At 35.1% G+C, this 15,288-nt stretch overlaps 1 protein-coding gene and 1 non-coding gene across 9 annotated transcripts in view; one reads left to right on the plus strand and one right to left on the minus strand.

Annotated features, from left to right (window-relative positions):
- The window catches only part of RALGAPA1 (Ral GTPase activating protein catalytic subunit alpha 1), a 311,810-nt gene that overhangs the window by 46,843 nt on the left and 249,679 nt on the right, over positions 1-15,288 (plus strand). For 7 of the 8 annotated variants that reach the window (XM_077126931.1, XM_077126935.1, XM_077126932.1 and 4 more), the window contains exons 8-10: positions 2,281-2,419; positions 3,425-3,633; positions 11,735-11,974. In XM_077126931.1, coding sequence (XP_076983046.1) covers positions 2,281-2,419; positions 3,425-3,633; positions 11,735-11,974 — 588 coding nt within the window. Of the gene's footprint in view, positions 1-2,280; positions 2,420-3,424; positions 3,634-11,734; positions 11,975-12,554; positions 12,608-15,288 lie in introns of those variants that run through there. The other variant, XM_077126936.1, reaches the window with a different exon arrangement.
- LOC143656637 (U6 spliceosomal RNA) lies at positions 11,461-11,563 on the minus strand. The gene has a single exon (XR_013162548.1). It is a non-coding gene; the product is annotated as a U6 spliceosomal RNA (small nuclear RNA).

The raw sequence follows: 15,288 nt of genomic DNA on the forward strand, positions 1-15,288 counted from the left end.
AAGATATTCTTATATACTTTCTTTTAGAAGTTTTATAGTTTTCAGTTTTACATTAAGGTCTGCTGTCCATTTTGAGCTAATTTTTGTTTATTAGATGAACAGTGTTGACCTATCGTCTGCAGGGTTTTCGAACTATAATGTTACTTTTTATAATTAGTAAGGAGTTTGTGGGGAGGTACTTTGTACGTATGTAAATATCCTGTTTCTTAAAATTTAACCCATACATTTTAGGATCCACCATAGATTTGGGGGTAGATTAATTAAATTAATTATTCTAGATGGTTGCCAAATGCTGATCTTTTTTTTTTTTTTTTTAATTTAATTTTGTATTTTTGGCATGGGCAGGCTCTGGGACTCAAAGCCGGGTCTCCAGCATGGCAAGCAAGAATTCTGCCACTGAGCCACCGTTGCACCCAGCTGCTGACTTTTAAAAGCAGCTGTATTGAGATATGAGAGATATGAACCATACAGTTCATCCATTTGTGATGCATAATAATTCAATGCCATTTTAATATATTCACAGTTTGTACAGCTGTCACCGCAATCTAATTTCAAAACATTTTCACCCTCCCAAAAAGAAAGCCTCTACACATTAGCATTCACTCTCCTGTACCCAACCCTCTCTGTTCCCAGTTCTAAGCCAACACTAATCTATTTTCTATATCTGTTTGCCTATTTTGGAAATTTCACGTAAGTAGAATCATACAGTATATAATCTGTGACTGACTTCTTTCACTTAACCTGTTTTTAAGTTTCATCCTTGTTGCATATATCATTCCTTTTTTGTTGCCCAATAATATTCTGTTGTATGGATATATACTACATTTTGTTTGTACCTTCATCAGTTGGTGGACTCTTGTTTCCACTTTTGGGCTAATTTGTGATACTTTAATTCCATAGTTTCTTCTAACTTCAATAGTTAGCAAAATGCTATAGGAAAAAGGCTCTCCCCTCCCCATTTATTTATTCATTTAATTTTTATGTTTCTTATGACTCCAATCCATGTATTAGTACCATTACTATTACTAATTTTGAGGCTCACATTATCCTAGATTTGGCTGGAGGGAGCCTCTTAAAGGTGATTCCTGTGCCCTTTTTTGTTTTGGATGCATGGTCCAGGAATTGAACTCTATGTCCTTTTGACTTGTCCCTTATCATTCTTTGTGAACTTACTTAATTTCCTTGTGTAGTAAGATGTTCCAGTCTCATTTCATACTTTCTTTTCCCCCACCCTAGAATCTGCTATTTCTCCAAAGAGCCCTTGTTTATTTTAGTGGAAAATTGTATTTAGAAACTGTGATCTGGGTGCTCATTGTACTTGCTGGAGTGTTGCTACTCCTGGACTCACTAAGTGGCCAGAGTTAGGAAATATATGAGTGTATGTATACATACAAAAAATCCATATTTATCTCAGTCTATGTAAATATATTGAAAACTGGCATTCATACTAGTCCCCCCAATTCCAATCCAGCACTGCAGGATTCATGCAAATTTTCTTTTCCATATTTGTAATAATTTTTTCTGACTTTGAGAAATGTGGTTCTCATTATCCTTCGTATATTTATTTATTTAATCAATCCCTCTTAGGTATCAATCTCCCATTACCACCATAGCCCCTCTTTGCAGTGGTAGACATTCTCCTCTTGTAGACAGTTTCTTTTACCTACTCAGTCTCCAGTACCTGACTCTAAATGAATGATTAGTCTTTGCCAATAGTTCACTTAGATATTCTGTTCAAGCCATATTCTGAAGTTGCCATGTTCTGTCTTATACTGCTCTTGCCTTTCCTGCTCCCTACCCTTCTATCTTCATGGACACTTTCCTCATAGCTGTTAGGCTCAGACTCCCTACCCAGCTACTGATGCCCTTTTGCTGTGCTCAGGTTCTGAGCACTTGCACTTGATTAATTTCTGCCACTGCTTCCCCCATCTCCCTGTATACCTATTTTGTATGACAAGCTGAAGAATTCAGGAAGGGGAGGAAGGGACAAAGGAAAACATTAGTGTCCTTGTCATTACCAGACCTAAATTTTGAGTGAGCTTTCATAGTTTTCCAGAGTACATTTTAACTTCTAAGATTTTTGAAATACAACATGTATAATACAGTGATACTAGACCAGTTTTAAATATTTTCCTTTAGCTATATATTTATGATCTTCATAATGTAACTGTTTAGTGTGTTGTTTAAATAGCTTTTTACAAACTTGTTTATTATAGCTAATAATTGTACGTAAGAGAGTCTGTCTCCTGGAATGATTCTAATTATATTGTCTATTTTTAGGTAAAAAGTTTAGAATGGAAGAACAAAGAAAACCAAGAAAGGGGATTTTCATTTTTGTTTTCACATTTTAAGAAATATTACTTACCATATATTTTCCCAAACCTCTGCAAGGAGAACAGTTTATATCATCCTGTACTTGGTAGGTAGTCTTTGGAACTTTCTAAGAGATCACATGTAAGAAAAAAAACCATCTCCCAATGTAAATTTGACATTTTTTGCCTTCAGAAAACTGATTACATTTAATATTTGTCTTGGTTGGTAGAAATATATTTTTATTCATACTGACAGTGAAAATTTATTAATAGACTTTTCCTTGAGATTGAAGAAGTGTTTTTACAACTTACTTTGTGGATTTCATCCATTGGAGAGGTTAGCCAGCCCACCAAAAGTGTTTGTGATTGTAAATTAAACTTACTTCTGATGTTTTCATGTGATTCTTAAACTGTAATTTTCTTTTTAAGATACCCTAAGGGTTCAACGTAATATCAGTTCTTATTCAAGTTCTGTATGAATAATTACATTGCTATATATTTTGATCATTTCCTGTCTAGTTTTTAGTGACTATGCAAGATTTCTATTGGAGCTTTGTAAACAAATCCTGGGTTAGAAACAGACCTCTGCGATATACAGAAAGCACTGGTAGTCTGTATGTGGAAATGTCCTTTTGTTAGAATGATGTTCCTGTTTTTAGCTCTGCCAGGTTTAGGCAACAAATAGGGTCAGGTAAAACCATTAGGGCTTTTAGAAATTATTTGGATTAGAGTAACAGATATCTGCTATTGAAAGCCATTTTTGCTTTAAAAATCAAGGAAAAAATTATCATACTTTGTATGAGTTCAAAATATTTCTCACAGTCTTAGATTAACTGAAGTGAGTTTTACTAATTTTAAATAGCTCTGGAAGCTTCTCTGTACTTAAGCAGCATTCATTGAGCCTTTTAATGAAATTTTGCAAAAAGACACACTTCCATATACGAAACTGGTTTACTCTTCTAGGTTTCATGCTAACATCTAGCAAATTATTTTAAATGTCATATTGTCATTTTTATACTAGAGCTACCTCTGAAACTAAAGTATCTTTAAATATTTAGGTTTCTTTAAAGGTAGTTAATTTCTTATCTTTGTTTTCCTTTTATGCTGAATAGATATCCCACAGATGAGACCAAAGCCACATTATGTAATGATAAAGAAGGATGCTGAAACCAATGAGGCAATCTATTGTACAAAAGAGCCTTTCATTAAGTCCCGTGTTATTGTCATTCGTTGGCTGGTTTCTTTCTGGCTTGAACCAAAACCACATTCAGGACCTCATATTCCTGGGATGGAAGGTGAAGTCTTGCCAAAAAATATTCAGGTAATAAACATATAAGGAGAGCTGATTGAAGTTAGAAATGCCTTTTGAGATTTAGTCCAGTAATTTCAACTGTTTTGGGGATATATATCACATTTAAAACAAACATAATGGTATTTTATTTGTATAACTGTATTTTATTCATCCAAATTTTAACAATTATTATAGAATCAGTAGTTTTCAAATAAAACTTGGATAAGCTGTTTCAGTATGTTAGTCTCAGCTTCAACTTTAAGTTCTGTATTTTATTTTAATTGTACAGCATGAAAATATTCTGAAAAGTACAAATTCTTAAAAATTCTTTAAAAATGGAAGAAACTTGCAATCAAGTTGCAGGGCCTTAATCACCCTTTTGAGGTTTCTTAGCATTTACCGAATGGTTTTAAAATGCTGTCCCTAACCCAGTCCCCCCTATATTGATAAGCTGCCAAGACTAGAAATGTGATATAAAATTATTCAGCTCTAAAATGGAGGGACAAATATATCAAACACTGTTATTTTTAATTGAAGATTCCCTCTTTTTCACATTTATTTGCATTTCCTCCTTTTTGCTCATGTGGTTTCATGAACTTGTCTATATTATATTTTTCTTATCTTTATTTTTCCTTTACTCAGATTTCCTTATGTAGTTTTAGAATCTTATACTGTATGTTTCTTTATGAATTATATCTTTCAAAATAAGGTACAAATGTAAAATGTGTTAAATTCATTAGATTTAAGAAAATTTGACTTTTGTCCCCATTAATCTTTTTGTGTATAGCAGACTGTATTTCTAAAATGTTATTCCAGGTTCTCTAGAAAGAATTATTAAATACAGAAATCCTCATGCAAAAGTGTTTTCCTTATCCTAGAATCTAACAATTAAAGCCATAGACTTTTTAAAAAATATTTTTATTGAGAAATCTTCACACACATACATTCCATACATGGTGTACCATCACTGGCTCACAATCTTATCATAGTTTGTTTATTCATCACCGTGATCATTTCTTTGAATATTTGCATCACTCCAGAAAAAGAAATAAAAAGAAAAAAGAAAACTCTCATACATCCCATACCCCTTGCCCCCCCTCTCATTGACCGCTTATATTTCTGTCTACCCAATTTATTTTACCCTTTGTCCCCCCTATTATTTATTTATTTTTTATCCATATTTTTTTACTCATCTGTCCATACCCTGGATAAAAGGAGCATCAGACACAAGGTTTTTATAATCACACAGTCACATTTAGAATTTATATCTATGCAATCGTTTTCAAGAATCAAGGCTCCTGGAACACAGCTCAACAGTTTCAGCTACTTCTCTCTAGCCACTCTAGTACAGCATAAACTAAAAAGGTATATCTATATCGTGCATAGAATAACCTGCAGGACAACCTCTTGACTCTGTTTGAAATCTCTCAGCCACTGAAATGTAATCTTGTCTCATTTCTTTCTTCCCCCTTTTATCAAGCTTTCTCAATCCCTTGATGCTGGGTCCCGGCTTACCTTGGGATATCTGTCCCATGTTGCCAGGGAGATTTACATCCCTTGGAGTCATGTCCCACGTACAGCAGAGGGCAGTGAGTTCACCTGCCAAGTAGGCTTAGAGAGAGGGGCTACATCTGAGCAACAGAAGAGGTTCTCTGAGGGTGACTCTTACACCTAATTTTGAATAGGCTTAGCCTATCCTTTGCAAGAACGAGTTTCATAGGGGCAACCCGCAAGATCAAGGGCTCAGCTTATTTATTTGGTTGCCCCCACTGCTAACAAGAATATGAGAAATTCTCCAAATGGGGAAATGAGTATTTCCTCCTTTCTCTCCAGTCCCCCAAGGGGACTTTGCAAATAGCGTTTATTCACAGCCCAAATTTCTCTGGTATATATCGGGGCATCACGCTTACCTGCACAAGCCAACAAAATCTCCCACCATATTCAAGATTCCATGTACTTATGGAGTTCACCTAAACTGATAATACAAGTTAAATTAGGAATTGTGCTATCCGAAGCATAAATTTTGAACCAAATAAACATCTCTTTTAGTCTCACACAGAAGTTGAAATTTTAAAATATGGACAATATCATCCCTTACCCTGTATTTTGATATACCTTAGTCCTATCCGATCAGCTTCATTCATACCTCTACACCAAGTCTGATCACTTTTTCAACTTTTTAAATAGTTCCTGTGTGGGGTACTACTGACTTTCATAGCTTCAGAGCTGTAACTCTGAGTCTCAAGTTTCACATAAATACCCAAAGTTTCTGGGAATGACCAGGTTATAAACAAACAGCTCAGTATCTCAGAATTTAGAAATAGCATTTACACTTCCTGAATATATGTGACAGCTGTAAGAGCTTACAATGCAAGACTCTTTATAATAGGCCCAACCTGATAACCCATGTTCTCAACTTCATTTCTCTGAGGTTTATATTATAGTTAGTCCATATGATTGAGGCATGATAATATTTGTCTTTTTTTCCTGACATTTCCTTCAACATACAGTCCTTAAGGTTCATACTATAAGTTGCATGCCTCAGAACTTCATTCCTTCTTGTGGCTACTCAATAGTCCATCATATATATACATCATAGTTCCCCTATCCATTCCTGTCCCCACACTCAGTTCCTCCAGGTATATACTGAGCAACAGGGTTTCAGGATCATATGGCAACCCCACCCCAGCCTCCTGTGGAATCACCACACTGCCCTCCAAGGGGCTGCACCTCTCAGTTTCCCTCCTGACTGTGAAGAGGTACATGAGTTTCCCTGCATTTTCTCTAGCACTTGTTTCTCTCTGTTCATTTTTAAACAGTTTTATTCATACATCATACAGTCCCACCTAATATATTGACATGCCTTCACCACCATAATGTATCTGAAGACATTTTATTCTTCCACAATGGATTCATACACCTTCCCCATGCCCACCCTTCTCCCACCCTCTACCCCTCCCCCCCTCCCCCACCACCTGTTGACATTTAATTTTGGTTTAATGTCTTTGTTACATTCAGTGGAAGCATATTACAGTGTTACTGTTGACTATAGACCCTAGTTTGCATTGGTTGTACTTTTTCCCATATACCATCTGTTTTCAACACCCTGCAATATTGACATTCGTTTCTTCTCCCTCATGCAAAAACTAATTTTTATTTGTACATTTAATTACCATCATTGTCCACTCTAGACATTCCTGAATTATACATCTGTCTTTATCCTCTATCTTTCCTTTAGTTTCATACATGCCCCCAGCTGTTCTCCCTCAATCATATTCACATTCAGCTTCATTCAGTGTACTTATATTATTGTGCTACAATCAGGTTGCATTGTGCTATCCATTTCTGAATTTTTATAGTCAGTCCTGATGCACAATCTATAGTCCTTCAGTACCAATTGCCCAATCTCTACCCCATTTCTATCTCCTGATAACCTGTTTTCTTAACTTCCATTCTCCAAGTTCACTCATTAATGTTAGTTCATATTATTGAGACCAATACAGTATTTGTCCTTTTGTTTCTGGCTAATTTCACGCAGTATAATGTCCTCAAGGTTCACGTTGTTACATGCTTCATGACTTTATTCTGTCTTACAGCTGCGTAATATTCCATCATGTTTATATACCACAGCTTGTTTAGCCACTTGTCCATTGATGGACAGTTGGACTATTTCCATTTCTTGGCAGTTGAAAATAATGCTTATATTGCTGTGCAAATGTCTGTTTGTGTCCTTGCCCTAAGGTCCCCTGAACATATACCTAGTAATGGGATTCCTGGATCATATGGCAGTTCTATATTTAGCTTTTTGAGGAACTGCCAGACTGGCTTCCACAGCCTTTATACCATTTTACATTTCTACCAAAAGTGTGCCTCTTTCTCCACCACCTCTCCAGCACTTGTCATTTTCTGTTCTTTTGGTAATGGCTATTCTAATGGGTGTCAGATGATATCTCACTGTAGTTTTGATTTCCATTTCCCTAATAGCCAGGGAAGTTGAGCATCTTTTTAAATTACTTTTTATATAAGGTATAAGTTAGGGTCCTCTGTCATTCTTTGGCTGTTGATCTCTAGTTTTCACATAACCATTGATTAAAGACCAGTTGTCCATAGATTTGGTGGTCTATTTCCGCATTTTCGACTGGATTCCATTGGTTGATACTTCGGTCTTTGTGCCAGTACCATGCTTTTTGACCACTGTGGCTTTATAGTAAGCTTTAAAGTTAGGAAGTGTTAGCCCTCCCACTTTTCACTCTTCTTCTTTAGGAAACCTTTAGCTATTTGTTCTCTTCCAAATAAATTTCTTAATTGGCTTTTTCAAGTCTTCCAAGTAGGTTGTTGGAATTTTTATTGGTATTGCATTGATTCTGTAGATCAACTTGAGTAGAATTGACACCTTAATGACATTCAGCCTTCCTTTCTATGAGCATGGGATGTCTTTCCATCTATTTAGGTCATTTTTTATTTCTTTTAGTGGTGTTTTTTAGTTTCCTGTGTATAAGTCCTTGACATCATAGTTAGGCTTATTCCTAGATACCTGGTTATTTTTAGTTGCTGTGTTAGATTGCCAGCTGCCAGAATGTAGTATATCAGAATAGAACAGCTTTCAAAAAAGGGAATTTAATATGTTGCAAGTTTACAGTTCTAAGCCTATGAACATGTCCAAATTAAGACAAGGCTATAGAAATGTCCAAATTAAGGCATCCAGGGAAAGAAACCTTGGTTCAAGAAGGCCGATGATGTTCAGGGTTTCTCTCTCAAGTGGAAAGGCACACAGGCAATGTCTGCTGGCTTTTTATCAATGGCTTCCCTGGGGCTGTGTCCGTTTTCTTGGGTCTGTTGGTTCTGGTGATTCTAAACCTTTTTCCAAAATGGTTCCCTCTTAAAGGTTTCCAGTAAGCCACCTCACCTTGAATGGGTGGAGGCATCTCTCCATGGAAACCATCTAATCAAAAGTTACCACACAATTGAATGGGTCATATCTCCATGGAAACAGTAAAAAAGATTCCACCTAGCAATTCTGAATGAGGATTAAAGGGCATGGCTTTTCTTGGGTATATAATAGCTTCAAACCAGCACAGTTACTATTTTGAATGAAATTTTTTTCCTTAATTGTCTCCTCAGATGGATCATTACTTGTGTATGGAAGCATTGCTGACTATTTTATTAATCTTGTATCCTGCCACTTCACTGAATTTATTAGCTCGAGTAGCTTTATTGTAGCTATCGCAGGGTTTTCCACATTTAGAATCATGTCATCTGCAAATAATGAAGGTTTTATTTTTTTCCTTTCCTGTTTGGATCCCTTTTATTTCTTTTTCCTGTCTAATTACTCCAGCTAGGACTTCTAGCACAGTGTTGAATAATAGTGATGACAGTGGGCATCCTTGTCTTATTCACGATCTTAGGGTAGAATGCTTTCACTCCTTCACTGTTATGTATGATGCTGGCTATGTGTTTTTCATATATACCCTTTATGATATTGAGGAAGATTTTTTCAATTCATACCTTTTCAAGTGTTTTTATCAGGAAAGGACACTGAATTTCTCTGAATGCCTTTTCAGCATCCTTTGATATGATATCATTTTTCCCTTTCCATTTGTTAACATGCTGTATTAGGCTGATTGATTGTCTTATGTTAAATCACCCTTGCAATCCTGGTATAAACCCCACTTGGTCTTGATGTATAATTCTTTTAATGTTTTATTAATTCCATTTGGTAGTATTTTGTTGAGAAATTTTGCATCTGTGTTTATTAAGGAGATTGGTTTGTGGCTTTCCTTTCTTGTAGCATCTGTATCTGGTTTTGATATTAGAGTGATGTTAGCGTCATAAAATGACACAGGTAGCAATCCTTTTTCCTCAGTTTTCTTTGAAGAGTGTGAGCATAATTAGTATTAGTTGTTTTTGTTATATTTGATTAAATTCCCTCATGAAGCCATCTGACCCTGGGCTCTTCTTTGTGTACAGATTTTTGATGACTGATTGATTGCATCTCTTTATTTGAAATTGGTTTATTGAGATCTTCTATTTCTTTGAGTCAGTATAGGCAGTGTTTGTGTTTCTAGGAATTTGCCTATTTCATCTAAGTTGTCTTGTTTCATGGCATATGGTTGCTCGTAGTATTCTCTTACAGTTTTAAAAATTTATTCAGAAACATAGTAACAACACCCTTCTCATTTCCATTTTGTTTATTTGTGTCCTAACTCTTTTTTTCTTTGTTAATCTAGCTAGGAGTCTATCAGTTTTATTGATTTACTCAAAGAACCAACTTTCGGTTTTATTGGTTCTTTCTGTATTTTTTGTTGTTGTTGTTCTCCAGTTTGTTCATTTCTGCTTTAATCTTTGCTATTTCTCTTCTTCTATTTGCTTTGGAGTTTGTTTGCTGTTCTTTCTCTAATTTCTCCAGGTGAGCAGTTAAAAGCTCTATTTTTGCTTATTCTTGTTTTTTAATATAGATATTTAGGGCAGTAGATTTTCATCTCAGCACTGCGACTGCCACATCTCATAAGGTCAGATATGTTGTATTCTCAGTTTCGCTCATCTCCAGATATTTACCAGTTTTTCTAGCAGTTTCTTCCTTGACCCACTGATTATTTAAGGTTATGTTGTTTTATCTCCATATATTTGTGAAATCTCTGGTTCTTTGGTGATTATTAATTTCCAACTTCATTGTGGTCAGAGAAAGTGCTTTGATAATCTCAATCTTGTTAAATTTATAAAGACTTATTTTACATCCCAACCTATGATCTATCCTGGAGAACGTTCCATATACCTTAGAGAAGAATGTATATCCATGTGTTTTGGTGTGTAATGATATATATATATATATCTACTAGGTCTAATTTATTTAGTTGTTAGGATCAACAGATCCTCTATCTGGTTCTTCTATCTGTAGTTGGAAAGTGGTATATGGAAGTCTCCCACTATTATTGTTAAATCGTCTGTTGCTCCCTTTAGTTTTGCCCATTTTTGCCTCATGTACTTTGGAGTTCCTTGGTTATGTGCATAAACATTTATGATTGTTATTTCTTCTTAGTGACTCATCCCTTTTGTTAATATGTAGTGTCCTTCTTTGTCTCTTATGACTTCTTTACATTTAAAGTCTATTTTGTCTGGTATTAGTATAGCTATGCCTGCTTTCTTTTGGTTACAGCTTGCATAGAACATATTTTCCTGTCTTTTCACTTTAAATCTATTTTTGTACTTGGGTTTAAGATGTGTCTCTTGTGAACAGCATATAGGTGGATTTTATTTTCTAATCCATTCTGCCAATATATATCTTTTAATTGGTGAACTTAGTTCATTAATGTTTAAAGTTACTGTAAAAGCAGTTCTTGAATCTACCTTCTTGTACTTTAATTTTAATTGTCATATGTATATATTCTTTTCCTTCTCTTTCTTTTTATCCTTTAAATTACCCTTACTGGTACTCTTTAATTTTGTGCCCTCCTCCAGACCTCCCTCTCCTGTCTTTTTTTTTTTTTCAGCTGACAGGACTCAGTATTTCTTGTAGGGCAGGCCTCTTGATGACTAGTTTCTCAGTCTTTGTCTTTGAAGATTTTAATCTCTCCCTCAGTTTTGGAGAACAGCTTGGCTGGATAAAGAATTCTTGACTGGAAGCCTTTCTCGTTAAATAAATCGTACCACTGTCTTCCTCCCTGTGAAATGTTGAATACCCTCTTCAGCCACTTACCCCCCCGGGACTACAGTCCCAGTCATTTTTTCCTTGTTCCCATTTTATTCTATGGAGTAGGGGTGAATCCAGCCTACCCTCCTCTACCATCTCACTGGAAGCCCCAGTTCATTTGTTTTTGTTTAATTGCATAATTCTTTTTTTCAAAGTTCTTGGTCTAAATAAAAAGTATGGAACACTTCATGAATTTGTATGTTATCCTTGCATGGGGTCATGCTAATCTTCTCTCTATGGTTCCAATTTTAGTAACATGATTTTAAACATTAAGATTTTCTAGGTAAATAATCCAATGTTATTATTCTTGTAGAACTGATCTGCTTCAATTTATTGTTTAACCTAGCTCAAATAAGTAACTTGTTTGTACTCTAAAATATACTGAAAGACATCTAGTTAAATAATTATGATATTCTTCCTTTTTTTTTTAAACTTGGATTCTAGAGAGCAGCTGCTAGTTTGGTATCCAGAGAAGAAAACAAAAATGATAATGCTGATAAAGCAGACAGAACTACAGAACCAGAACAGTCTCATTCCAATACAAGTACTCTCACGGAACGAGAACCCAGCTCATCTAGTCTCTGTAGTATTGATGAAGAACATCTCACAGACATTGAAATAGTTCGCAGGGTGTTTTCTTCAAAGAGAAGTAATGTAAACTTTGTTACAGAGATATTTCGTCAGGTAAAATACCTCTTAGTATTTTTCATTTATAATAAAGACTTTCCCTTTAATGTTGGATATACTGATTTTCAGCTGTTTAAATTTTATTGATTATTTATAGAAATGCTGTTTTAAGTTTATATTTAGTTTTTTAAATGACTACATCTAATTACTCACTTTATTTTTTTGAAAATTTTCTTCCTATCATTTGATTAATAACTTCTAGTAAACACTATTTTATCTTCTACTCTGTAATCAGCAAAAGATGTTTTCATTGCTTTTATCCTCCCTTCAAAGACTTGGTTTTGTCTTTTTAGGCATTCTGAAGTTAAATTGCTTAAGAAAGTTATTACTTGGAAGAGTGGAGGGAGGATAGAAATAAGGAAGGAAGGGAGGGAGGGAGGGGGGACTGGTGAAGGGAGGGAGGGAGGGATACAAGAAGAAAAGGAGGAAAAAAGAAAAAGCTATTTCCCATCATGATATTCCATCTAGAAATTCCTAAGTGCACATTCTCAAATATATAGAGGTTTTGTGGAAAATAAAACTTATGGAAATTAATCATTTACTCTTAATAAATAGCAAAGGTACTTAACTTTTGCAGGTAAACATCATTGAGTTTTGTAGCTGAAGGGGATCATTCAAGTCTCACAGCAAGTAAGTGGTAGATCTGGGACTAAAACTCCCGGTTTCTAGTTCCCGCGTCAGTGCTCTTTATTCTGTGCCACACTGCTTTTGCAAGCCAGAGCGCTCTCTAGACAAAGCAAATTTTTCTTCATCTCTTATACGTTTATCAGTATGTAAAACAAAGTATGAGGCAGCAATAGCCTTGTTAGCCTAAGTCAAAGAAGTAGACTTTTTGTTTAGCTTTAGCAGTGGTTCTAGGTGCCAGGTTTGAGGTTTGTGTTGACAAATGGGAAGGGAAAGATATTGGACAAATAGTTTTGGAAAATTTTATTTTGGGGGAAATTTAAAGCTTATAGAACTATTCAGGATTCGAATTCTTCCGTTTGATTAACTTAAATTTCCTAGGAATTTGCTCATTACATTAGTTTTCATATTTGTTGATGTAAAGTTTATTAACATTGTTTCATAATATTTTTAATCTCTGAAGCTATCCTTCTAGTGATATATGTGACCTTAAACTTCCCCTTTGAACCACAGTCAGGTCCATAATTCAGCATCGTTAATTATATGCCAATAATGTGCTATTACCTCTATCCATTTCCAAACATTTACTATCAACTTTATTAAAAATTCTGAACAAATTATCAACTCCCCATTCTCTACCCATATTCTGCCTCCTGCTAACCTGTACTCTAGGTTTTAACTCCATGAGATTGCTTATTATAATTAGTTCGTATTAATGAGACCATGCAATATTTGTCCTTTTGTATCTGGCTTATTTCACTCAATGTGAGGCAAACTGTTCCCCCTGCCCTGAGAAGTTACTGTGTCTCTAAATCAATCCCACTTCCTCCCCTAGTGGGGAGCAGGGTTGAAACAGTGACTGCCGGCTGCTGACTACTTTCTGTCCTAGACGATTGAAATTGTGTCTATCCTCAGAGCTAGACACCCAGCACTCTGAATTCACTAATCAAAGCATAGTTGTTTCATAGTGACTGATCATTCTAATAGTCCTGAATTATTTACTGGTCTGATTTTGCTATTATTTTTCCACTTGCTCTCTTCTGGTGCTTTTTTTTCTTACATTTTCAGTTTTCAGAAATTCAAGATTTTAATTCTGAACTTTTGCTTCTTGCAGTTTATTTCTCCGACCTAGGTTAAAGGTTGTTCCAACAGAGAGGAGTTGCATTTGTTTCTGCTAGGTGCAAAGGATGTTTACCAACCTCACATTAAATTAAATTCTTAACTTGAAGTTCAAAGTAGCCAGATAATTTGAATGCACAGAACAAACCTGTATTATGACTAGGTTTTGGTTACAGTGTCTCTGGGGAGGTTTTTGTTGTTGCTTTTGTTTTCCTTTATTCTGTATGAAGATATGGACAGTTTTCCTCACAGACTTTTAGGGGGGTTGTTTGTTTCTAATTCAGCAGTATGCTTAAGATATATAGCCCTTTGGAATACCAGCTTTGTTAATTCTTATTCTCCCATGTCCCACCAAGCCATGAAAAATGAAAGTAGTTGGTGTGACTCAAGGTGAAAGTCAGCCCTATTTCTCTCCTTTACACCTTTCTCAGTGTGACATTCAAGCAGATTTTGGTTTTGTATATATTTTTTACATACTTTTTGGGTCAATATATTTAAAAAGATAAAAGATTTTGAAAAATTTTATTCGGTTTTTCTTTTTTCTTTGGAAATATGGTTTGGTTACCTGGTCTACCATAGTCTTGATAGCAGAAGTTCCCTTACTGAGTTTTTAATTATATTTGTTACATAGTTATAATTTTTTTTATCTGCTTAGCCATTTTTCAGTCTCTTATTCTTTACTCATATTTTTCATTTCCCTTTTTTCATAATTAAAACATATTAAACATTTCATATTGCAATAATTCCAGTAACTTAAGTTTTTCAATTGTGGTTTTGTCCTTGGTATTGACAGTTTGACTACTCTGTATCTGGGCATAGTTTTCTTCCTTTATTTCTTTGAATATTCCCTATGCCGCTTTCTCACTTTGTTCTTCTTCTTGGGACTCCCATTATGTGTATATTCACAGGCCTGATGGTGTTCCTGTGGTCTGTTAGCCTCTGTTCACTTTTATTTTGTTATTTTTTCTTTCTTCTCCTCAGCCTGAATCATTGTCCTGTCTTCAAGTTCACTTGCCTTCTACCAGCTCCATTGTCCTCTTGGAACCTTTAGGGAATTTTTCATTTCAGTTATTGTGATCTTCCAGTATTTCTGTTTGGTTACTTTAAAAATTCCTGTCTTTTTATTAGGACTCTCATATTGTTCATCCATTCATCATTTTCCTAATATCCTTTATTTCTTTCTTTGTGTTTTCTTTTATCTCCTTGAACATATTGAGCATCTTTTTTTCTTTATTAAGCCTTTATCCGCCATATCCAAGGTCTAGTCTTCTTCATTGGTGATTTCTGGAGTTTTATGTTGTTCCTTTCAATGGGCCATCAATTTCCTATTTCTTTTTCTTATAATCTTTTGTTGCACATTGTATATTTTAATATTTTAAAGTGTTAATTCTGGTATTTTGTCCCTAAACTGCCCATCCCTTAAGTTTGTACCCAGCAAGTGATAAGAAAGATAGTTCCTTGAGTACCAGGAGCTGACAAAAACAAGCCAACCAAAGCAAAAAAGAACTTTTCACAGTCTTTTCAAATTGGATCTGTGTGCTGGTCTTCTCCTTCAGATTTTAGACTTC

This window comes from Tamandua tetradactyla, chromosome 14, assembly GCF_023851605.1.
Source record: "Tamandua tetradactyla isolate mTamTet1 chromosome 14, mTamTet1.pri, whole genome shotgun sequence".
Lineage (NCBI taxonomy): Eukaryota > Metazoa > Chordata > Mammalia > Pilosa > Myrmecophagidae > Tamandua > Tamandua tetradactyla.